The sequence below is a fragment of the Poecilia latipinna genome, unplaced genomic scaffold, assembly GCF_001443285.1.
Source record: "Poecilia latipinna isolate Pla-1442-1.1 unplaced genomic scaffold, P_latipinna-1.0 Scaffold1018, whole genome shotgun sequence".
Lineage (NCBI taxonomy): Eukaryota > Metazoa > Chordata > Actinopteri > Cyprinodontiformes > Poeciliidae > Poecilia > Poecilia latipinna.
In genome coordinates, this window is record NW_015113634.1 from 69216 (window position 1) to 93711 (window position 24496).

General features: G+C 43.4%; 3 protein-coding genes across 5 annotated transcripts; 1 reads left to right on the top strand and 2 right to left on the bottom strand.

The window, feature by feature from the left end:
- Window positions 1–95: 95 nt before the first annotated feature.
- LOC106958804 (kelch-like protein 7) lies at window positions 96–7597 on the bottom strand. 3 transcript variants are annotated; one of them, XM_015050911.1, is made up of 13 exons: window positions 7510–7597; window positions 5816–5956; window positions 5639–5741; window positions 4742–4835; window positions 4536–4660; window positions 4294–4466; window positions 3219–3393; window positions 2918–3045; window positions 2543–2786; window positions 2189–2387; window positions 1851–1948; window positions 1602–1779; window positions 96–212 (listed from the first exon to the last, which is right to left on the bottom strand). In XM_015050911.1, the coding sequence occupies exons 2-13, from the start codon at window positions 5930–5932 to the stop codon at window positions 146–148; spliced, it is 1701 nt and encodes a 566-aa protein (XP_014906397.1). In that variant the 5' UTR covers window positions 5933–5956; window positions 7510–7597; the 3' UTR covers window positions 96–145. The 3 variants fall into 3 exon arrangements, with proteins under 3 accessions (XP_014906397.1, XP_014906398.1, XP_014906399.1); XM_015050912.1 differs by lacking the exon at window positions 7510–7597 and adding an exon at window positions 7426–7487; XM_015050913.1 differs by lacking the exons at window positions 96–212; window positions 1602–1779; window positions 1851–1948 and adding an exon at window positions 1955–2099.
- kif3b (kinesin family member 3B) lies at window positions 7544–16411 on the top strand. Its single transcript, XM_015050910.1, has 9 exons — window positions 7544–7633; window positions 9723–11212; window positions 11320–11421; window positions 11885–12007; window positions 12273–12391; window positions 12611–12727; window positions 13148–13253; window positions 13826–14037; window positions 14126–16411. The coding sequence occupies exons 2-9, from the start codon at window positions 9821–9823 to the stop codon at window positions 14229–14231; spliced, it is 2277 nt and encodes a 758-aa protein (XP_014906396.1). The 5' UTR covers window positions 7544–7633; window positions 9723–9820; the 3' UTR covers window positions 14232–16411.
- A 747-nt stretch (window positions 16412–17158) lies between these two features.
- pcmtd2b (protein-L-isoaspartate (D-aspartate) O-methyltransferase domain containing 2b) lies at window positions 17159–24291 on the bottom strand. Its single transcript, XM_015050915.1, has 7 exons — window positions 24174–24291; window positions 21874–22104; window positions 21643–21793; window positions 21460–21562; window positions 20955–21126; window positions 20267–20390; window positions 17159–19802 (listed from the first exon to the last, which is right to left on the bottom strand). Exons 2-7 carry the CDS (start codon window positions 22027–22029, stop codon window positions 19246–19248), a joined length of 1263 nt encoding a protein of 420 aa, XP_014906401.1. The 5' UTR covers window positions 22030–22104; window positions 24174–24291; the 3' UTR covers window positions 17159–19245.
- Between the last annotated feature and the right edge of the window lie 205 nt (window positions 24292–24496).

Here is a 24496-nt window from a genome sequence, read left to right on the forward strand (position 1 = left end):
CTTTAAGCATCTTTGAAACAATGGGAGGGGCTACTTTAATTTCTAATCTCACTTTTTAGTTTGTAGAAAACATGAATTCATTTCAAGGCCTGACACATCTTGGTGAAAATATTTATTGGATGCAAATATAAAATACACAGATTCCTTAGTCAACCACACAGACAACAGAGCCTGGGTATGGGGCGGCCTTCACATTGTAACAGGTCCTCCACCTACAGGGGGGAAAGGAAAAACCAGTCATTTCAGATGTCTGGACTCATTTTCTTTAGCGAAGGAAAAAAAAAACTGAACAGTTTCTAGAAAGTTTGTGTTGATGGAAGTGAACAAACTATGACAAAAGCAGTCAAAGCCAAAAAAAAAACTGTTCCTTTGAGATGGAAACAGATGAGCTGAAAATGCCAGTCTATGTAAGTATCCATGTCTATGTAGCCCAATGGCCAGAAGTGCTCAACATCCAGAAAACACAAGTTAACCAATAATCAAGCTAAACAAGTCCCTAAAAAGGCTACCAGACTGTTTCCTCAGTCCTTGCAGTCTAAGCTAGTTACCATTCCGACAGCTTTTAATACAACAATACGCAATGTTTGGCATTTAAAACTAGGAGTGCATCAATTGTAGTTTTCTGGCCAATCACCATCTCTAAAAAGTCTGATTTGCTGATGCTGATTTGGCTGATCCCATATTTTTTGTCTGAAAAGTTGCTAAATATATTAAAATCTGTAAGCTGGTGCTAGAGGGGTGAATACTAATCATGTGTGCAGATGTGAGCTGGTGACCAGTCTGTCGAGCCATCTAACTCAGCAGAGCAAAACGGGTCAGTGATTTTCAGACCTTTAAAGACGTAAAGATTGGTTACATGTGCAAAGAAGATTACTGATCACCCAGAAATCAAGAAAATCTGGGCTGACTTATCGGTTACATTACACACCCCTCTCACCACGTCCTGTATTCTTGAGAAAATCCACACATGCAGGGGCAAAGCATGCAGACACAATGAAGAAAGTTCTCCCAGACAGAATTTGGACCTAGTAGCCTTTGTGCTGCAGCGATGCTGCAGCCGTCTGCCATGTTGAAGAGGGAGCCGAGTCGAAAGCTAAAGCTATCGATGTGCCAGTCGATCTACACTCCTTCCCTCATTTATGATCATAAGCGCTGGATAATGACTGCAAGTACAAGATCTCGGATACAAGTGGCCAAAATGAGTTTTCTCCGCAGGGTGTCTGGGCTCTCCCTTAGAGACGAGGTGAGAAGCTCAGACATCCAGGAGGGACTAGATGGAATTGCCGCTTCTCCACGGTAAGTGGAACCAGCTGAGGTGGCTCGGCAATCCGTTTAGGAGGCCTCCCTGGTGAAGGAGGAGACCCAGAGGAAGACCCAGGACCCTGGAGAGAAGGAACCCTGCGTCTCTCTGCTGAGGCTGATGTCCCCAAGAACACATCCCAGAGGAACGATGCTGATATCAGGTAGGTTAAATAAATCTTACACATCCTCTAGAAACATTTCTGCATGATTGCCCTTCAAAACTTCTTCTTAGTTTCATAAAGCTCTTTAAACACACTACTATGACTCACTTGAAAATTATAATAAAAAAGATGACCTACTTGCCAGTTCTGGTGTTGTATTTGAGAATGTGGCGGAGATTCTCCTTCCCTTTGCCCGCCAGCACATAGATCATCTCGTTAATGGCGACGCATTTCACCATTAAAGGCAATGGCATTGATTCACAAGGAAACCAGTAGTTATTCCTGATGTTGTACCGTTCCACAGATTCCATAAGGCCTTTTGGAAAAAGAAACCGAAGCATTACAATGTTTCTCCTCCAGATGGTATCACAGCTGAGTCAAAGTTACCTTCATGACCCTTGCCTCCGATGGCATAGATCCAACTCCCAACCCATACCAGCCCATGGTTCTTCCTGGGCTTGGTCATAGGGCGCAACTCCATCCACCTGAACAGGTCAGTAGTGAAAGCAGCGAAATACGTCTTTTGTTTTGTTTCCACAGCTGTTTTTGAAGTGGAACAACTTGCTTCGAGGCCACTTCGTGAGAACTCCAGCTGATGCAGCGATTTTATATGGCTGACATTTTAAACATCCAATCCTAAAATTATCAGTGCTTACTTTTAAAGCAGGAAAAATAAATAAATGCTTAGCTCGTTCCCATTATGCAGTGTTGGGTGTGCGACTCACTGTCTGGTGCTGGGGTTGTACACCTCACAGGTGTCGATAATCTTGAAGCTGCTGTCCATCCGTCCTCCTCCACAAACATAAATGAGTCCGTTGACTTCCACCGACCCATGGCAGCAGCGGGGGCTCAACAAGCTCGTTTCAACTTCCCATGAGTTAGTGTTTATGTTGAAGGACGTAAAGAGGCTCACAGTGGAGCGATCTGGAGATGAGTGCAGAGAGAATGTGGACGGTATGTCATAAAGATAAGTCATCATTAATGATGATGATCCTAAATATGAAAAATGACTCGGCTTATCCCGTTTTTCAGTCTTATCTACCGTTTTGCAGTACATCACCATTTCGGCCTATACTGACCATGTAACATTCCACCTGATGCATAGATCTTTCCCTGAAAGACGCAGGCAGCCAGCTTGTTTCGGGGCCAGGGCAGGTCTATCCTGGAGTGCATCGTCTCAAGCAGCATATCGTAGCAGTCCACGCGCTTTTCAAGACCCTGGCAGGTGGAGCCTCCCAATATGTAGACCTCGTAATTCCAGTACACGGCTGTGGCATTCCAGCGTTTCTCTAAGGAGCAGGGGATGGCTGTCCACTTGGAATCCTATTTGGGATTTTTTTTTTTTTTTTAAATCACACCGATGAGCAAAAAAATAAAAAAGACTGGAAAGTCATAGGCAAAATGTTTGGGTGCCAGAAAATCCAAATAGGAAAAAGCTACTTTCCAAAATATACCTGAGGGTTGAAGTAGCGGCAGGGGTCAGTCTGCAAGTGTCCAAACAGAGCAATTTTTGGGGGGTTTCTTAGCTGAGCCCTCAAATTCACCGCCACGTTCCTGGGGTCCCTCCGGGAGTAAATGGCATCTTGGAGAAAAATCACTGGCCACTGAGAAGTAGCTCCATTCTACCAGGGATTTCCAATTGCTGCTGCTGCTAGTTTGTAGGGTGACCTTGATAACTTCAGGAATTCCAACACACAGCTGAAAGTCACAGCAACGTCATCGAACCGCTTACACACACATAGCCCCTCTACTTACCAGTGACCATGCTGAGGCACTGTGGACTGTCTGCAATCAAGGGCTCAGGCTGCACAGTTTGGGACAGGAAGTCTTTGGAGAGCAGAGGAAAGTGAACGCAGCTCAACACCTCCACCAAGTGCTGTTGTCTGTTGGGCAGGTCGTGGTTCAACCAGCGCAAGGCCGCCTCATAGATCTGAAAATCACACGATCAAAACGGAAGGATCTCTCACTACAGCAGTTTTTAGTTGGCATCTGGTGTTTTTAGCTATACCAGAGATATCTGGTGCATGTCTCTGGATATATATATATATCTCCTTTTAACTTCATTCTGAGGGGTAACATTGTCATCCATTGCTTAATTACACAAGTCTGCTTTCCTGATCTCACGATGACCCACTGACTATTCAAGGATTCTTATCTGCAGTATGCATATGAAAAAATGCAAACAGCAAGTCAGATCTTACATTCTTTACTCAGATTAGTTGCTTGACAGAAGTGTGTACTGATCTTTGCATAATTTTGCTTACAAAAAAAAAAAAAAACAAGTTACATAAACCTTGGTCACTTTTGGGGGACATTTTCATTCTTTTCTTAAAGGGGCACCATTGTGTATTTTCCAGCCACATAGTGCTGTTTTACAGTAAAAATCAAGTAACTACATTTCCTACAGCTGTTATGAAAATACTTTATATGTCAAACATGTGATGCCTTGAAATTGGGCCACTGTCTCTTTAAGAAACTTTAGCTTTTCTGACGCTCATCACATCTCTCCTCCATTAACCCTTTATCAATGTTTCTACCAGCGTTTTACTGAGACGTAGCTCAGTTCTACCAGGTGTTTTCCAATTGCTGCTGATGATGATAGTTTGTAGGAGCTGACTGAAGGGTTTGTGTGGGAGAGCCTCTGGTGGAAGGTTGAAAACAGCAGCATCAAGGAGGCTAAATGGTTGCCAGAGATTAAAAAAAAAAAAATTCAAATATGCATTAAAAAAACACTACAGGTTTGTTTTTGATGAGAATAACATGAGATGTAAAACTCAAAATATTCAACTTTACATAATACTGCCCCTTTAATCATACTTAAAGGATGTACCTGCTCCTCAGAGACGCGAAGTCTGTCATTCCCAAGTATGCTTGTGAGGCAGGTGACATGAAGTTGCAGGAAGTCCGTCAACATGCTTGATTCTCTGAAGTGCCTGAGGAGAACCACTTCAGCTTTCGCCTTGAATCCCTCGCAATTGAAAGAGTCTGCCAAGGCCCACATGCCTGCAGGAACACACCTCTGAGTGAGCCCACTCACAGCAGCAGGCCTGTATTCGTGTGTCTTGTTCTTACCGAAGCAGTTTGTAATGTCAATCCTTTCTTGCAGGAACTTCTCGCACATCACTTTCACAGGCTCAATCATATACTGACTGGCTGTGTGCAGTAGCGACTGGACGTTTCTGTTGTTTAGCTCGATTCTAAAATCGAGAGAGAAACTTAAACTCATTCATAGAATTTAAAGTGTGACGCAACTATATGTCTGCCTGGTTTGTATTTACTTTGCTGTGTAAATGTAGTTGATGAGCAGCTCAACAATTTCAGGGTCCACTTCCTGTAGACTCACCTCAGGAGACTCAGACTCCATCATGTTCCCTGGAATGATGGCAGACAAGAAAATGCGACAGAAAAACAGATATGCAACATGGAGGGTCACTCCTCAAATCAATTACTTCGATCATTTCCAGTCTGTGAATTCCAGCATGGCACAACATAAAAGGATACCATAAGTAGATGCAATAAGTCTGAAACTTCCTCACTACCGAGTATTATACAGTAGTGAGAAATACTACAAGTGATAGTATTATAATATTAATGAGGAATACAATAAGAGATATTCTAAGAGTCAGCCATGCCCCCATCCGGACGGGAAGCTCTCTCTCTGTTTTGTTTTTTTTAAACACCTCAGAGTGGCCAGCTTTCTATTATTCTTCTCAATTTGATAAAGTAGAAACTCCCACACTTCCCATATCTGTGCCCTTTTTTCAGCCATTACAACCGTTTAATCCATTGTTATGTTGTATGGCATTTTTCTGCGCCACCTTTAGATTCTTCTTTCACTTTGGCTTCAATTTTTGATTCAATTCATCAGAATAGGATAAGCGTGGCGGTGATGTAGGGGTAAAGTGCGCAACTTATGGACGGTGGCTTCAATCCTTCGAGTTCGAACCTGTTCATTTCTGCCTCATGTCTTCCACCTCTCACAGATGTATCTATGAATAAAAGCCACTAGAGCTGAAAAAAAAATCTAATTAAATTAATTGTTAGTTTCAGCTCTAGATAGGAAGCTAGTCAAGTTCATGTGTGTGGAGGTAAACAAGTGAAAACTTTGGGCAATCTTGTGTAGCTTTGAAGCATAAGGTTGCAAACATCCTATAGTCCGCATGTCCTGCACTTACCCATGAACATAAGGCGAAAGTATTCACTACCAGCTGCCAAAACTAGTCGGTGGACAGGAAAGCGCCTCCCTTGAACCACCAGAGTAACATCACACAGCGCACCCTACAGGAAGAAGACAAATAAACATGTGCAAAGTTGACTTCATCCCAGCACCAGATGCATGCGTTAATCCTGACCAATTTTCTCATCTTATCCATGGTTGTGACCAGACCAGACAGCTGGTTGAGTGTGGCCTCATGGTGACAAGTGCTCACGGTCTTTCTGGAGGTCAACGCCTTCATTTTAGAGGCCATCTACAAGGTCGATTATCTTCTGACCTATAAAAACCAGCAACAAACGACCAGACAAATGCAAAATTTAAGCCATGCCAGTTATTGATAAATACAGATCTGTTCTGTCCACAGTAAGCTTAGAACATCAAAATATATCATCATGAAGGAAAAGTCTTTTCACTCTATAAAGCCAACTGCATAAATGTAATTTTGAAAATCAGTAGTAGTAATAATTAGACAATTTCTGAAGCAATTAACTTGAACCCAGCTTTGTTCTGATGCTGAAAATCAGAAACAATGCTAAACTGAAATAAAAAGCAGTCAAGAACATGTGGAGTATAATTATTATATTGAGTAATATGGACTAACTCCGGGCTGCACAGTGGCGCAGTTGGTAGAGCTGTTGCCGTGCAGCAAGAAGGTTCTGGGTTCGATTCCCGGCCCCGGTCTTTCTGCATGGAGTTTGCATGTTCTCCCTGTGCATGCATGGGTTTTCTCCGGGTCCTCCGGTTTCCTCCCACAGTCCAAAAAACATGACTGTTAGGTTAATTGGTCTGTATAAAATTGCGCCTAGGTGTGAGTGTGTGTGCGCGCATGGTTGTGTGTCTCTGTGTTGCCCTGCGACAGACTGGCGACCTGTCCAGGGTGTACCCCGCCTCTCGCCCGGAACGTTAGCTGGAGATAGGCACCAGCACCTCCCGACCCCACTGAGGGACAAGGGTGTTCAGAAAATGGATGGATGGATGGACTAACTCCATTCAGTAAGCAAACATTAGTGTATAAGGTAAAATTAACCAAAATGCTATAGTTAGCTTTAATGCTGTCAGGAGCATGTGAGGCATTACCAGCAGGTTGACTTGCATTCACTTTCTCCATTCATTATGATAAACATAGAAGAAAGATGAGCTAAAATGTTTATTTTAGGTAAGCCTAATGTTAGCATGAGGGCTATAGCTAGCATGTAGAGTGACACCATCAGTAGGATGTGGGTTAACACCAACAGGTTGACAAACACTGATATACTCCATTAAGATGCAGGTTAAAAAGGAATCCATCAGAAATTGTTATAGCGCCCCAATTTGTTGTTTAATTTCTATAAAATATGGCTTAAATTAAAGGTGAAAATTGCTGATGGCTTTTAAAACATGAAAAGCATATTCTCCATGCGTGCAAATCTATAAAAAGGTTGGTTTCTGTTAGCAAGTAATTTAAAATGTGTGATGGAGAATCAGAAGATGATGATTAAATATACATAAAAGAAAAGGCAAAAACCTTTTGGGCTGTATCACAAAACAGAAAATCTGAGAACAATGGTATAGAGATGCATCAAAAAACCAGATCTGTGACCAGAATAAGATGATTTTCAGCTGGTCAGTCAAATACTCACAAACTTTGAGTATTTGACTCAAAGTTTTCGAATTTCTCTTTTATGGACAATTATTTTTACATAATTGCCGCTGTAGGAGCCACAGTTTCTTCAGATAGAAATGGTCAAATTGTTTGTTGGACCTTACCTGATTATCCAGGTGTGGATAAAAAAAAAAAGCACCGGATGTTGACGCCCCTTTTGTAGCAAAGACGCTTGCAGCTCGACTTACCGTAAACACCCGAAGAGATGCGCAGCCGTTTGCGGTTGATTTATCCAGGCTTCAGAGGGAATTGTCTCTGGCAGGTCTCACTTGATTGCAATGGCACTTCTGGACTGAACAACACTACTCACCGGTAAATTCTTAACCCGACAGTCCGTGGGTTTCATGTTCGTTTTTAATCCCAGCTGTCCGTCTTTCAGAGTGTTAGCCAGGCAATGCTATCATCCTGGTAGCCGAGGTTACCCTCAGTGTGTTTGGCGTTGCTAGGCCGGTGTTGTGCTCCCTCTCCCCGGGTTGTATCTCACCTAAGCTAGCGTTAGCTGAGCTGCTACACCGACCGCTTGTTTTTGGCGTTAATTTTACGTGTAATAACTGTTTTGTGAGAAGAGGCTGACTAACAAACTGCTCCCGGTGGCTGTCATTCATTGCTGCTTCGGTTAGTTCACTTAATTCAGTTAGATAATTTAGGGTTGTGGCTTCGGACGACATTAACCGCTAGTACTACTTACTACTGAGGTAATAAATGTATGAATAGCTTAGTTCAAACCCTGTTATTCTAGTGGATGCTGTGGGTTTACTAATCAGTTTGTAAACGTCTTCTTAGATGTAGCCTTGTTAACCATTCTTAACATGTTTATTGAAAAAATGCCAAAATATTTTATTTGTCTTTATCAGTTTATTCACTGGCATTTTGAATGTCTTTCATATCAGTCTCATTGCTGACATTTTCAGAGGAATGTTTCTTTCGTTATTAAGTAACTCAGTTTTGACCTATGAATCATTCAGGCATACATAGGATGTGAAACTCGAGGGATGAACCCAGTTGTGTTCACACAATACAGTTAGTTATACAATACAATGTAGATACAACACTTATCTACATTGTTACAAGCAGCCTGTCAGACAATTTATCATAGAGGCACTGATCAGGCCTCTCCTGGCCGATATTGATTTCCATTTTTCATTCAGGTCCAAACCTTCGATTCCATTTTGTTTTGTTTTCCCAAGTACTATCACATGTAAAACAGAATGACATGCAGCATGATCCTTGATATAGGTATAGGTATATAGGTATATAGGTATAGGTATAACCCAGCAGAATACAAAGGAATTAACCGGCCATAAATTTTGGGCCTCTCCTTCTTGCACAGTTGTCTTGATTCAGCCACATGGTTGAATCAAGACATTGGATCAGGAAATGGATCATTTTCTTCATCTGTGATCAGGATATTGATCATTCATCAGTGTCCTAATGTAACTCTAGTGTGCTTTATCTTACTGTGGATGTACATTCTGCTTCAGCTGTTACTGGTAGAGAGCAGAATTTCTGGTCCCATAAATTATGGTCCTGAACCAGCAAAGCAGCCCCAGGCTCCCCAACTACTACCACTAATGTTTAATTGTAGGCGTGATCTTTTTTTATGAAGTGCTGAGTTAGTTTTACACCGAGCAGCGGCGCACCGATTGGGTCATTGATCACCAATCTTTAAAACGCCTCACCTGCCGATTCCAATTTTGGCCAAGATGTTGCTGAATTGGCGTACGGTGGGGCGACTATTGTTAACCACGAATGTGCAGACATGACCTAGTGGTTGGGTCTGTCAGTCAAAGTTGTTGATTTTAGACCTTTGCATAGTCAGATTAGATCAGTGGAAAAAATCGGCTTCACATATAACCGTCAGTCAAACACCAATCTCACAAAATTAAGGAAATTGGGGCCGGTTTATTGGTGCACCAAATATTATGGCTTTTAAAAGAAGTTCTAGCCAGGACTTGTTAGTCGACAGAATATTTTATCTTGGGGATCATTAAGATGGATTTTTTTTTTTTTTTTTTTTTCCAAAAAGGGGGGCAGCCTTTGTTATTTTTTTTGGTCATGGTGGTTTGGGGCTTGGAGCTTTTTTGTGGGTGTCATGGACATTTACTAATGCACCAGATTCTAAAATGATGATGTTCTGTATCTTCTCTATGTGTGGCTAGGAGCTCTAATTCAGGATAGCTGCAGCGTACAAAATGACTTTTGTAGCCCTTTGTTTAAGGCCAGGAAAGAGGCTTACACAAGTTGACTTCTTAAATATTAACAAAAATAGCACACGCTTCTTCTCAAAATAGTCAGGCACTGTACTATTCTGAAAATGAGGAGAAAACAACCAAAGTTCTAAGAAATCTTTACGAAAACGGTGAGTGTTGCTGAGACAAATGACTCCCTGTGTCTGCCCCAGATTCTCTATATGCCGCCGTCTTTTTCGGTGAAGCCTTTCTGAAGCTGCGAGGAGGACACGACGTGCCAAGAGGTGAGGACCGACCACTGCTTCCCAACATGTCCAAGACCAAGAGCTCCGAGACCATCAAGGTGGTGGTCCGCTGTCGCCCCATGAATGACAAAGAGAAGGCGTCTAAGTTTGAACAAATGGTTTCCGTTAATGTCAAACTGGGTCAGATTATGGTCAGGAACCCGCGGGAAGCCAGCGAACACCCCAAAGTCTTTACTTTTGATTCAGTTTATGACTGTAACTCGAAACAAATAGATCTGTATGACGAAACCTTCCGGCCTCTTGTCGATTCTGTTCTCCTTGGCTTCAATGGGACCATTTTTGCTTACGGCCAAACGGGGACGGGAAAGACGTACACAATGGAGGGAGTGAGAAATGATCCAGAGAGGAGAGGGGTGATCCCCAACTCCTTTGAGCACATCTTCACGCACATTTCACGCTCCCAGAACCAGCAGTACCTCGTGAGAGCGTCATATCTGGAAATTTACCAAGAGGAGATCCGGGACCTGCTCTCCAAAGACCAATCCCACCGCCTGGAGCTCCGGGAGCGGCCCGACACGGGCGTGTACGTGAAGGACCTTTCGTCGTTTGTCACCAAGAGCGCGCGGGAGATCGAACACGTGATGAATGTGGGCAACCAGAACCGTTCGGTTGGTGCCACGAACATGAACGAGCACAGCTCGCGCTCTCATGCGATCTTTGTCATCACGGTGGAGTGCAGCGAGTTGGGCGTGGATGGAGAGAACCACATCAGAGTGGGCAAGCTGAACCTGGTGGATTTGGCTGGAAGCGAAAGGCAGACAAAGACCGGTGCTCAAGGCGAGAGACTGAAAGAAGCCACCAAGATAAACCTGTCGCTTTCCGCCCTGGGAAACGTCATATCGGCTCTGGTGGATGGCAGGAGCAGCCACATCCCCTACCGAGATTCCAAACTCACTCGCCTGCTGCAGGACTCCCTGGGGGGAAATGCCCGCACTGTGATGGTCGCCAACATCGGCCCGGCGTCCTACAACGTCGAAGAGACCCTGACCACGCTGCGCTACGCCAACCGGGCCAAGAACATCAAGAATAAGCCGCACATCAACGAGGACCCCAAGGACGCCCTGCTCAGGGAGTTCCAGGAGGAAATCGCCCGGCTGAAGGAGCAGCTGGAGAAACGTGTGGGGAAGAAGAAAAAAAGGAGGCAGAAGAGGAGGGGAGGGGAAGGAAGCGACGGAGAAGACCTGGAGGATGGAGAGACGGAGGATGACGAAGAAGAAGGAAGCGGCGACTACTGGAGAGAGCAGCAGGAAAAGCTGGAGCGGGAGAAGAAGGCTGTCCTGGACGACCACAGTCTGGTGGCCGAGGAGAAGGATCGGCTGCTCAGGGAAAAGGAGAGGAAAATGGAAGACTTGAAGAAAGAAAGAGAAGTCGGTGAAATGCTTGCAGCAAAAGTTAAGGTAAGCAAAAAAGAAAAAAAAAACTTCTATCTAGAGGTTTTGTTCTCACCGGCACGTTGTATTTTCCAATTTGATTTTGATTCTTTTAAACTTTGTGTATCACTCAGGCGATGGAGAGCAAGCTTCTTGTAGGTGGAAAAAATATTGTTGATCACACCAATGAGCAGCAGAGGATGCTGGAGCTGAGAAGGCAGGAGATTGCTGAACAGGTGAACTCAGAGTCCAAACAAAGTCTGCTAACTAAACGGGAGTTTTTACAGGAATGATGGAGGAACACTGGCACATTTCAGACCAACCGTGTTTCTACATGTTTTGAATTATTCCATGATTTATGGTGGTTGCTTTTCTGACCTAAAACATTTGAAAACCATAATGAGGAAGAGTTAGAGAGAAACAAAATAAAAACATGCTCACACAGTTTGCTATTCATCTGTAGGAGCTGGTTAGTAAAATTCAAATTGGAGCATCTGTCTCAGGAACAGTACCCAAGTTCTTTATGATAAAAACAAGAAAATAACGATTAAAACAGAGCAACTTAGAGACAGAGTATGAAGTGCTTTAGAGTCCTCTGGACTTGATGCATGTTGTGGTAGATCTGCCTGATGCTTGACCACACCGGATTGTCTTCTGAGGCCATGTCAGGAAGCTGCAGCTTTCAATGTTTGCTTCCAGAAACGGAGAGAGAGAGAGATGCAGCAGCAGATGGAGAGTCGTGATGAAGAGACTCTGGAGCTGAAGGAGACCTACAGCTCCCTGCAGCAGGAGGTCGACATCAAGACCAAGAAGCTGAAAAAGGTGATGGCTGATTTTTTTAAATTTATTTATTTATTTATTTTAATTCTTGGACAGACCAAACTTGCTATGTAGTGTTAAAATAAATCAGCATAACATTAAAAAAAAATCTGTTTTATGATAAATCAGGATTGCAGATTTACTGACTTGTTTCTTCCAAGTAATGATTCATGTGCAGAATATGCTACTGGCTGTTAAATTCAGTACTGAGATCTTTTTGTGCTTTTCGGTCAAACTAACCTTTTTTCCTCGATCTTGTGTCCTGCAGCTGTTTTCCAAGCTGCAGGCGGTGAAGGCAGAAATTCAGGACATCCAGGAGGAGCACATCAAGGAGCGGCAGGAACACGAACAGACCCAGAACGAGCTCACCAGAGAACTCAAACTCAAGTACAGAACACATTTCCACCCTCAGTTCACGTCTACAGCTTCATTTTAGGTTTTTAAGATGCTTTATAAGGGAGCTTTATTTTTGCCATGAATGATTTCATAATACACAACAGTAATTATTTCTAAAAATTAAAATGTGGATTTTTTTTTGTTTGTTTGTTTACATATAGTTCAACCTCAACTTTTTTTCTACAAGAAGTCTGAATGTTTGTCTTTCAGACATCTGATCATTGAAAACTTCATTCCTTTGGAGGAGAAGAACAAAATCCTCAACAGGGCTTTCTTTGACGATGAGGAAGAGTGCTGGAAGATGAAGGCCATCACTCGCATTGAGGAGTAAGCTCAAAAACATTCTGAAGTTTGGTTCAATCCTTCATACACTTAGGGAAATCTCAATTTGACTAAAAACACCTTTAATTTATACATTTCTTATTTGCACGTCTAAAGCAATGAGCTGCTTTTCCGGTACAAATGTGAGCTTTTAAATTAGTTTGAACAGATGACCTTTGACCTTCATGTATCTGGGGATGGTTCCCAAGGATGAACCAGACTTGTAGAGCTCCATAATTCTCATGCTGATATCTTAGCTAATTTCTCAAGTTAGTTATGTATTCTGTGTGCTGCCTTAAGACGCATCCATTTAGAAAGAAAGTTTGTCTCCTGTTATGCATTGTCTGCATCTGGTTTTAACTGACCACGTAAAAGTGGAGCTGTGCTGCAGTGTGACCTGTTGTGTTCTCCGTCTTCCTGCTCCAGCGACCATCAGATGATGTCCCGGCCCCCGTCTGCTGTGGGCTACAGGAGGCCCCTCAGTCACCATGCCCACATCGCCATGAGGATGAAGCCTGACATGAGATACAAAGTGAGCTGCTTTTCTCTTTGTTTCAGAACAAACATCAGAGTGGAGAACAATAATGATTGTCTTTTCAATCAGAAGTGGAGTCGTTGGTGTGAAAGTCCAGGTCAGGTCTTTTATGGTTTCATCATGTTGAGTCTAAAGTTATTACATTTCGTTACGAGTTTGACTCCACTCTGTAAACTTGACTGCATTGTTTGGTAACTGGGATCAAACTGGAATGGATTGAAAAATGTCAGGGTTAGACATGAATGCAGTTACTAAAATGAATGGAAGTCAATACAAAGTCCTTTTATGGGTACCAATGCAAATGTGTGTGTGTGTGTACTTGTATATGCTGCACATAAAGGACCACTTTCATCATTTCACCAACAAGGTCCTCACTTTTTTCAGGTCTACTGCACTCTACTACTAGTTACGGTTAAAGGTATGGTTTTGGTTAGGGTTAGGAATAGACTAGTAATGGTTAGATTTGGGCTCAGGGTTAGAGAAACGAATGGAAGTCGGTGTAAACTCTTTGTGAAGATAGAACAACGTGTGTGTGTGTGTGTGTGTGTGTGTGTTGTGGGTTCTGTCAGGCTGAAAATATCCTGTTGCTGGACATGGACCTGCCTTCTCGGACCACTAAGGAGTACCAGGAGCCAGTCATCGCTCCAAAGGTGGCAGCAGCCCTGGAGGACGCTCTAAGAGATGAGGATGAGATCCAAGTAGACGCTTCAGGCTTCCACAGCAGCTTGGGACCAACACCGCCTGCCAGTGCCAGCAGCAGCCTTAAGAAACCAAAGTCTGGGTAAGAAATCCCTCTGCCACATTCAGCTGTTTGGAAGGAGAGTTATTTGTTGTGTAGCAGTCGTCTTCCACTGCTTCCTGTCTTTCAGTCGACCCAGAACAAGCAAGAAGTCGAGCACACTGACCTCTCCGTTCAGCCCTTGCAGTCCAGCATCTCCTCTCTACCCACAATCCCGTGGCCTGGTGCCCAAGTGACGCCTTCTTCCATTGCCGTCACCAACCTCTTTGTGCACCTCCCCACTTTAAGACTCTTAGAGGATTGGGTTTGTTTGGTCAGGAGCCAAAGGAACCTTTAAGACCACCCCTGCTTTAGTTTCAGCTGTCGCCACATCACTGCTAACAGCTGCCATGCATGAAGCCCCAAATCACGTTCCACTGAGACTGCCTCTGCCACCTCTGACTCTTTGTCTTAAACATCACTAAGTTCTTAATATGACGATTGCCTGCAGGGTTTAGTCCGTGTCTGCCTATTTCTCTCTTTACATTAACTTGTCACATCGTGGTAAACTTTTTATTTGTTTGATTGTATCTGACGGTGAGAGAGTAGAAGACACAACCGTTGCTGTAATCAATAAATGCTGTTCTTCCTGCGGCCCGGCAGAAGGAGGCAGGAAAGGATAGAAGCATCCCAGCGGGTGGCTAACCCACCACTAAAGACACATCAGGGTTCCAAGGTGCCTTAAACCTGCAATCCTCAACGTCCTCATTTAAATCCTGCAGGCATGTTGTCTCCTTCATTTACTCATTCATTTACTACATCATGGGGATGGGCAGTGGGGAGGGGAAGCACTGCTTGGATGGAGGTGTTTAGAATCCAGCCTTCTCTTTGGGTTGCTTGGTAGACGAAGAGCAACACAGTCATGGTTAATGAAAGTTCACCCTTTTTCAAATGGAAAGTCCTGTGTAACAGAACATGATTAGGAAATTAGTTCCTAAAAGCTCTTAAAATGAAGTAAATAGACCAACAGGTCTCAAAAGATTCTACCTTCAGGTAAATCGCATTAAGGTCTGGACTTTGATGCTCATGACCGACTTTGGGCACTGCCCTAGATAGACTGGCATGTATGAAGTGAAAGGAACAAAGTAAACTAAGAAGTGGTTTGTGTCTGAGCATTAGAACATCCTGTTGGAGTCGGGGTTGGTGTACTGAGGAGTTCATGGCGTACTTATCAGCCTCCTCTACCATGTTTGACGATTGCTGCAACCCTTCTCCCCCCCGTCATCTAACAGAGACAGGTTCACATTTTCAGAGCTTCCATATATAAACAGCTTGAAAGGGGGTGAACTTTAACCTTTCCATGACCATGTATTCACTCTGTGAGTTCTTTATACCTCATCTGTCTGTCTTTTGAATGAGATCCCAGCAGCTTCCCACCACAGCCGGACTAAATGTAGACTTGCCACAGAAATCGGTCGAAACACTTGAACTTGCAGGATGCTCGATCTTTCTGCCTCTCTGCTACTTTGTTACTGTGATGCGTGCGCTGTTTACTTGCTGCTACTGTGGAAGGGTCTCCAACCCACTGTGATGTTTAAACAAGCCTGGGTCAACTTGCAAACCGCATCCCCTCACATCGACGTTTTCCTCCCGATGGTTTCTCCCAGTAGCTGGAACCTTTCTTGCTGTTTGACCCATGCCTGCTATTCATTTAGATATTGAACATTATAGACTTGTTGCTAGGCAATCTTTAGTCACTTTTGAACATATAAAGAAGAAAAAAAAATAGGTTACCATATTAAAAGAAAAAGTACTTATAACTTATTGAAATCGTTCCTTTTTTTATATGCAGATGTAGATTTAATTTTTATATGTTTTTTTTCTGTGAAATACTTTTATTTTTTTGAGCTCTGTAATTTAAGGTTAAAAGATTTATTTTTAGCGTCTTACATGCAGTATGTGTATTTTCTATTCACTGTGGCTGCTTTTGTGTGTGTGTGTGTGTGTGCTTGATCAGATCGTTTTCCCACACGGTTGAGATTAAAGTGTGTAAGTGCAGAAAAATGCTGGATTCGTGTCACAACCCAGAATTTACTGCTTACAGCTGTTGAGTCAATTTCCCAAATGCATATCCTTTCAGATCGAAACCGATTGATGTAACTAACACTGCAGCTCCGTAGACGTGTTGCATGATCTTAGCATGCTTGAGTAACACATTTAGCTTTGCTATTATTTATCAATCACAGGAATCTGGCAAGCCCAGTGTTATTGTCTTTATTTATTGTTCAGTGATTTGTTTAACTGAACAAGCCGCAGCACTGGATCAGAAACTTTACACTTGTGTGACCAACTTTTATGCGCTGTTGTTACTTTCAAGCCAAATGTCTTTTTTTGTCGTTCAGTATCTTTACATTATTAAAGAAATTTTAGGGAAATACATGCGGGTGTGTCTTTATTTAAAAGAAGTCTAGGAAGATGCTACTTTGTTGTTTTTCAGCAGAAGTTTCTGTTAGTGGTGCAACAATTGCTGTTTTCTGGCTAATCATCCATCTTTAAAAAGTCTGACCTGCCAATTAAAATTTTGAGCAATACAGATCTTTTTTATTATTATTATTTTATTTTTTTACCTGGTCTGATTCTAATTTAAAGTATGTTTTCTTTAGCTATAAGTGGAAAATCATAATTAACCAAAATAAAGGCTTTCAAACATTAATCTGTGTATTTCATCTATAAAATGTGTTCAAAGTCAAAAATACTTTATTGATCCTAAAGGGAAATTAAATGCCGAATGCCATATTGTAACTCGACTCAAATTTTTCAAAAAAAGTATCATTTAGTGATAAAGTTTCTAATGTAAATGGGCTTCTTCAACCCAAAGACAGTTTTATGCCGGATATTGTCCAAATTTGCACATTTGACATAAATATAGAACCCTAAAGAACATATTTATACAATTTACCTGCAAAAAAATAATTTGGGGTTTTAGTTAAGATTATACATAATACAAGGAAGCCTTAGTCTATACATAAAATATATTTTTACTCTCTTTTAACCCTTTAAAATCTGTTCACCGGCCTAATGACACTTAATTCAATGAAATAAGAAGTTGTTACATCTTTAGAATCCACTTTATTACCAACACTTCCAAATTAAAGTCACCCTGGTCTGAAATTATTTTTCTTAAAAAGTGGAACATAATATTCATATACATTCAGCAGAGGAGCACAAATGTACAAAAGCCAAAGTGTATGACAAACAAATGACCTACATACAGTACTGGAAGGTAGATCCAGCAGGCTGAGAAGTAAGCCAGAGAGGGGATGTAATCATTTCAGGGTTTTTTTTTATTTTTTGTCTAAAATTCAGACTGATTCTTACCATCACAGCTATAATTTACCTATTTACTGAAAGTCTTGTTATGTTAAACACAGTCAATTTTCTGTTTACGTCACAGTTTCTGTTTCACAACCAGAAGAAAATCAGAGCTGCTGAGCAGTTCTTAATTTTACTTTTTGCCATTTTCATCCTCTTTCTGATTGACGTGTTCCTTGTTTGCCGTTTTATCTGGAGATTTGCCTGTGCGGCGTCCATTTGGCACAGGTCAAAGGTTAGAGACTGGAGGAAAAAGCAACAAAAAGACAAAAAAAAGGGGGACAAAGGAGTAATGCCCCATAAGACTAGAATCTAGAGTCCAAAAAAGTGACAGGAGATACTTTTTTATTGAAGTATCTTTGTGGGATTAACAACACAAGACACTTTTTAAAATGTCCACATCACTTCAAGTCTTGAAAAATAAAGAAAAATAAAATAAAATCAATTTATTGCATAAAAAATTATGAGTACACAATAGGAGAAAACTTGCATGTTGAAGATTATTTGTGTATTTTTTTATCATGCTGGTTCATTGACGTAAAAAGGAACATTAGTATGAATTTTTATGGTCCTTCCATTTTGGTTAAGAGAGTCCAAAGGGATCCAGACGGACTTGAGACGACTCTTTGGATACAAACGTAAGGATTCTAGCTCCAGATTGGACCCAAAGAATAAAACATATGCATAGAAAAAAACCCCCGGAAAATTCAAGCTTCTATCAAGTCTACGTCTCTGCACAAAAGGTTTTGAAGTCCTAACAAACAGTTGGTCTCAGAAAGCAGAAAATTTAAAGGGCATTTTGGGTTTTATTTCAACCGGGCTTGTCCCGAGAATTTCCATGACAGACGGGGAGAAACCAAAGGTGTCAAAGTTTCATGTTTTTCTCAGAAGATATATTTCTAATGGGCCTACTGACATTAATTTCTCATAGATGTTGGTGTCCATGTGTTCAGTAATCAACACAAATTAAGTTATGTGTAATATAAAGTGAAATGGCAGAGAATGAATGTTGAACCATTTAAAAAAAAAAACAACAGCAAATACATACACACTCACTGCACAAGACTCCACTGGTGAAGAAAAAGCAGACGGAAGCTCACTTAAAGTCTGCTGCAGAACATTTAGACTTTTGAATGACTATTTAACTCATTTTAGTGAGTTTGCCTAATAATTCATTACACTTCATAACTCATCACTTTTGTTTGTTTGCTGAGTAAATTATTTTTTTTTTGGCGGGGGGTGAGGTGGGGGGGGCATGTGGGCTCCCTGGGTTGTCACAGAGATCAGGTGTAAATTTCATATAATTAAAAATATATTCACTGTGAAAAGCATTGATATTATCCCCTGCTGAATCAACGAGAAATCTGCTGGGTTGAAATAAACTGGATCCATCGTCCAGGCTGAGTTGGACTGAGATGCATCAGTGGAAACAACCAAACCCGCCATCACCTGCTGCAGCTGGAGGGATCTTGACACCAGCTCTGCTTCTTCTTCTCACACCCGTGGACCCAGTCAGTAGAACCCAGCGCCTCACCGTGGAGCCTCCTCTCCTCTGCGGCGTAAGGCCGCTCCGTTCCCGGTTGAAGCTAAACTGTTTTGGTCCCTGCTCCCCGAAAAGTCTTCTGCTTGGTTATTAAACTGCTTGGAGCTCATCTGTAAACTGTCTTCATCGGCGGGAGTCCGTTCAAAGCTCGCAGCGCTGTCCTGCCGCACAGGAAACGGAAACGGGAATCTTCCCAGTCTCAGGGAACGGAACGGAGAGAAACGAGGATGATGATGGAGAGGATGGCGGCCGTCGGGCCGGTCTTGTTAGGGGGTTGTTAGGTTGGAACGGAGGCTCGGGCGCCTGCTGGAGAAGCTCCAGGCTGCGGTTGGAAGCGGAGCGGCGCCGGCTGCGGCTCATTTCTCCCGGTAGTACAGCAGGTACATTTTGAGCGGCTCGGGCAGCGGCAGCCCCAGGATCCTCTCTCTCAGGACGTTGACGGCCGGCTGGGGTCGCAGCAGTTCGCCCGTTTCCTTCTCCTCCTCCTCCTCTTCGTCCCGTTCCTCTGCCTCCTCCTCTTCCTCCACCGTCTCCTCCTCCTCCACCAGCCTCCCCCTACCCGCTCTCCTGCTGCCCCTCGCTGGCCGCCTGCCCTGCCGCTCTCCGACTGCCTCCTCGTCCTCCACTCGGCCCTCTTGGTTGTTGTTGTTGTCCAGGGAGGCGGGGGCCATCCCGCCACCGGCCACCACCTGGCGGGTGGCGAGCATGAGGGTGTTGCAGTGGCGCCGGTGGACGCGACGGCGCTTAAAGCGCGGGCCGTACTTGTGGAGGCCGGCCGCCGCCAGGCCCCGGCCCACACTGAAGGAGGAGCCCCGGCCCCGCGCCTGACCGTCCCCTCCGTCTGTGGTCACCCGCAGGGTGTGGCGGATGCAGATGCGGGCCAGTTCCTGTAATGTCCGCACCTCGTACTTGGCTGGAAGGTTAGGAAACAACAACAACAAAAAAAAAAAAACAGCGGTGAACAAATCAATAAACTGTAAAGAGTTCTGTCCAGAACTTTTTCCTGTTGGTTCTAAAGTCTGTTTTTGATTGAAGCATCGATGGCCGTCTCTCTTTTCCCTTTCTCTCTTTCTGCAGGTATAGATGCAGACTTCTAGGGTGTTGTCCTTCTTTCTCTCCTCTCCTCTCCTCTCCTCTCCCTTCCTCCTTTTCTTTTCCATCTCCGTATCTATTGCATTTGAAACAATGCAACGGACAGGCATGCACTGTGGGAGGCATTACAGGCTGATTTATAGCCTTTAGCTGATAAAATGATTCCTAGTTTTATGTGTGAGGATTTGATGAGTTTGAGATGGTGCGTCATGTTAGTGTGTGCTATTATTCTGGGAATGTTAACAAACAGCACTACATTCTCTGAAAACCTGAAGTGAGACTTACGCAAAGGTGCCATCTTGGGTTTGCTCTTGGGGCTGTGTTTAGGCAGAACCAGAGGAGCAAAAGACACAGAGATGATTTTCTTCGTCTCCCAGCTGCTCAGTCCGGTGCGGACAATCTTGGTCAGCTGCGGAAATGCAACAGAGTGAGGTCATTCGTCCTCTTTTCTTCTTCATCGGATTCGTTTTCACCCTCATGCTTGCAGTTAAGGTCAACATTTTTAGCCCGGAGTTCAGCTGGAGTTATAACTTAATTACAAACAGGTGGGCTCTATTTACTAGATGCCTTCTGAGGCAACTAGTTCAACTAAATTGTATTTAGAGGCATCAGAGTAAAGGAGACTGAGAATCAACGCATGTCCCACTTACTGGGTTATTTGTTAAAAAAAAAAAAAAAGTAGGAAAATATTAATCTTTTTACTTTCTGCTTCACCGGTGATGTCACATGTTGGTTTATTACACAAACTCCTAATGAAAAGCATTGAGATTAGGGGCTACAAATTGACAAAAGGTGAATATTTTGTTTTTGAGTTGTAATATTACAGATTAAGAATGAAAATGTGACTTCCCAAGTCACAAGTCACTAGTTAAAAAAAGTGCAACTTTAACTTGCTAGATAATAATAATAAAAAAAAAAAACAAAGAAGACAGAAACAGAAAGTGCCATGGAGACGATGATGCTGAGGACTGACCTTCTCCTCCAGAGGCATCACCAGGATGCCCCCCACCTTCAGCAGGTTCTTCATGTACTCCTCGTGTTCCTTCTGCACCCCGGCGCCACAGTAGACCCTGTCGTAGTGGCGGCTCTCGGGGGGGATCTCCAGGCAATTACCCACCACAAAGGATGGCTCACAGAACTCAAACCTGAGAAAAAAATGAACAAAAAGAAGTAGAAGTCTATTCATTTCTGAAAAAAACAAAAAACAAAAAAAAAACCAGATCATCGACGGAACAAGCACATCTACAACTAGATACCGGAGAAAGGACAAGAATCAAAATGCTGCAAAGACCTGATCAAGACTCAGACCTCAACCTCACTGAGAGGAAATGCTTTAGGAAGAGAGCTTACATAAAGATTACTGAGGCAAAATTCCTCCATGCTACATACCAAAAAATGTAATATAAATCATCTTTATTTTCTTTTATTTGACTGTAACTAAAAAAAAAAGTAAATGTCACAGATCCGCCTGGACCTACTTGTCGAAGCTGTCACTGGTTTTGATGAAGGAGTCTAACTTCTGGTAGGCGTACTCAATCACATCTGCATGCAGCTCTATTCCGTGATTCACCCCAAATGGTCCTTAAAAACAAACAACATGATCCGAGTTATTTGAAGACGTTTGTGAAAAGCAGTCAGGACGTAGCTCTGTACTGGCCTACCCAGAATGAGGCCGACCATGGTGCTGAGGTAGCCGGTCCCGCTGCCCAGGTTGAGGAAGGAGAGGCCGGGATGCAGCTCCAGAGCCTCCATCACCTCGGAGTAGATGCACGGCGCAGACAGGTGGATGTTCCCGTGGCGCCAGGCAAGGTCCTGTCCAGAACAGAAAGCTACGCTGAGGACGGGGGTTTCTCGGGACCGGCGCCGGCTCTGGTTGCAGAGTCGTTCCTCACCTTGTAGGCGTTGTCCCGGTATTCGTCCAAGTAGTAGTCGGCCCGGTCGATGGCTCTGAAAGCTCGCTCCACCAGGTCTGTGCGGATGTAGTAAGCCTCCTTCAGGTTGTCGATCAGGTCGTCGTTGTCCTCGCCGGCACTAACAGCTCCTCCCATCCTGGCTGGAGGACGAGCACCACAACAAACCCAATGGGACTTCAGGAAGCTCTGGGTTTCTCCAAGAAGAATAGCCTTTAATGAAACAAAAGAGGATTCTGGTACCACTGACTACTGGAACTTGCTTTGAGGCAGCAGACAGAGACAGAGTTTCTCTCAGGTCATATATGGTCCTAATCTATAGTTTCTGTTTTTGCTTTGTGTTTTGTTCAGGTGTTTTAAGGTGCTGCCAGGCCAGACTCGATGCAACCTCTCTGTGTGAATTGGGGTCTCCCTCTATGACTAGGAGTGCAGCAATAAAATTGTCAAGACCAGACGAGACACAATACTGAGTTCATGAGAACGGGACTGGACGAAAACTTCAACGGCCTTTTCACTGCATTTTTATTGAGTTCTGCCACTTTCGTCTCTTCGGTGCTTTACCAGGGGGAGAAAACCAAGGGGATAAATGGAGAGGCTGTGAGCCAACAACACTGTGCTGTGAACCACTGTGTCCCCATGGAAAACACCAAAAATAAGGTGAACATTGTGTCAAACAGAACGCAACAAAACAATTTTAAAAAGGCAAAAAGAACAGAAATCCTGCATTTTTATTTTATTTGGTTACTAAAATCTCACTTTGACAGTTTTGTAATTCCAAAATTACAAAACTTCCATCTATTTCATGTTACTTTGAAGTAATGTATGTGTGTGTGTGTGTGTGTGTGTGTGTGTGTGTGCGTGCGTGTGTGTTTATCGGCTGCACAGTTGCACACTTAGCACCGTTGCAACAACATGGTCCTGGGTTGGACTTCTTTATGTTCTCCCTGTGCACCCACAGGTTCTCACTCTGTCTTTCTCCTGCTGTCCAAAAACTGTTCTTGTTAGGTTTACTGGTTACTCCAAGTGTGTGTGCACGGTTGTCATTAGTGGGGTTGCAATAATAAATTGATTGGTCGATACTTACTTTAGTAACCTGCCTTATCTACCACTGCAAAGGTCTTAAAATCTGACACTGTCCCCTTTTGCTCTGCCGTGACAGAGAACTGATGGACAGACCAGCCCACCATGTCATGTCTGAATGTGTGCAGCTAACAATAATCATCCACAGTTGCCAACTTGCCAACTTTGTCTTGACATTTAGTGCCGTTTTCAGACAAATAAATAAATAAATAAAAACAACAACAAAATCAGTGTCAGAAAAAATTGGAATCAGCAGGTTTGGCTTTTTAAAGATGAGTGAACGGCCAGGAAACTGCAATCGGTGCACTCCTACTTATTGTTGTTGTCTGTGTTGCAAGGACTAGCAACTCATGTACAGTATGCCATCGGGGGTCCTGTGGTTGATCTTGTAGGCCTGTTTTCTAACTGATCCATGTGTTAAAGAGGTCTTCCTGGGTTTCAAGCAGTAAAATGATTATAAAATCAAGTAAATTCAATTTTTTTTTGTAAGAATAAAGACATAAACATTCCCTAGACACATTAAGAGTAATGACTGACAAGGTCAGCACCACCAGCATGAGGCTGGCTGGGCTCCTGAGTTGAGATCAGTCCAGGCCAAACGAAGGGCCCCATCAGGAGGCTGTAAACGAACCAAGCAGCTGCTTAGCTCCATATTACTGCTGCTGATGGTCTTTGATGAGTCGACTTGAAAGGGATGTTGAGAAACAAACAAGGGGTCCCCCATCAAAGGGAGGTGGATCCAGTGGGAAATGACCAGAGGATGGCGCTCTAAATCACTGCTTGTTGTTTTAGTGCACCCTTTATATGAAAGCCAATCATCAGAGCTCAGTTATGCCCTAGCGTTTCTGTAGATGTATTTTTTTTTTCCTGGAGAGTTTCTGTGACGAGGCGCCGCAGGTTTTAATTCACCGAAGCTGCTGCTGGCGCTTCGGCCATTAGCGCCACCCTTAACCATCCAGTTTAAACACCACCACACCAGCACCAGAGAGTGCTTTAGCGTCATTTTCACCCGAACAGCAGTACAACAGCCAGTAACACCTCCATGCAGCTGCATTATGTCCTCCAGAGAAAAGGAGGAAAACACCGAGACGACGCGCGGACCAAAGCTGGCCGCAGCGGGGAGAAGAGCTCCCAGCAGCCGCGGTTCGGGCCCAGTTAGCGGGGTACCGGCTGGGGCAACGCTCTCTGTCTCAGCTGCTTACCTTCTCGTCGGCCTATTCTTCTTCTTGTTGTTGACGGTGGTGGTGGTGGGGGATCCAGTCAACGCACCACTGCTGGATGTAAACATTCGGCCATCTGACGTGATGACGTCACACCGAGCACGTAAAAAAAGATGGCCTAGTTTCACAAAGCGGAGATGTAATGGTTCAGATCAGGTCGGGAAAGGCCCTTTGTTCCATGAACGGCTCCAGCTTCTTCTCATTTTTCAGATAAAGAAATATATTTATGTTGTTGTTGTATTTATAAGTTCTACTAGTTGGCACTCAGAACTTTTCTGGTACCATTTTTTGTATTAATATTATAC

Excerpts from the sequence above, each read along its gene's own strand:
- LOC106958804 (XM_015050911.1), bottom strand. The coding sequence starts at position 5,932 with ATGGCCTCTAAAATGAAGGCGTTGACCTCCAGAAAGACCGTGAGCACT. Across the intron at positions 4,467-4,535 it reads TGACATTACAAACTGCTTCG|GCATGTGGGCCTTGGCAGAC; the intron begins GTAAGAACAAGA and ends GTGTTCCTGCAG. Across the intron at positions 213-1,601 it reads TACAACACCAGAACTGGCAA|GTGGAGGACCTGTTACAATG; the intron begins GTAGGTCATCTT and ends TCCCCCCTGTAG.
- kif3b (XM_015050910.1), top strand. The coding sequence starts at position 9,821 with ATGTCCAAGACCAAGAGCTCCGAGACCATCAAGGTGGTGGTCCGCTGT. Across the intron at positions 12,728-13,147 it reads GCCATCACTCGCATTGAGGA|CGACCATCAGATGATGTCCC; the intron begins GTAAGCTCAAAA and ends TTCCTGCTCCAG. Across the intron at positions 13,254-13,825 it reads AGCCTGACATGAGATACAAA|GCTGAAAATATCCTGTTGCT; the intron begins GTGAGCTGCTTT and ends GGGTTCTGTCAG.
- pcmtd2b (XM_015050915.1), bottom strand. The coding sequence starts at position 22,029 with ATGGGAGGAGCTGTTAGTGCCGGCGAGGACAACGACGACCTGATCGAC. Across the intron at positions 21,794-21,873 it reads ACCGGGACAACGCCTACAAG|GACCTTGCCTGGCGCCACGG; the intron begins GTGAGGAACGAC and ends TGTTCTGGACAG. Across the intron at positions 21,127-21,459 it reads ACCAGTGACAGCTTCGACAA|GTTTGAGTTCTGTGAGCCAT; the intron begins GTAGGTCCAGGC and ends TTTTTTTCTCAG.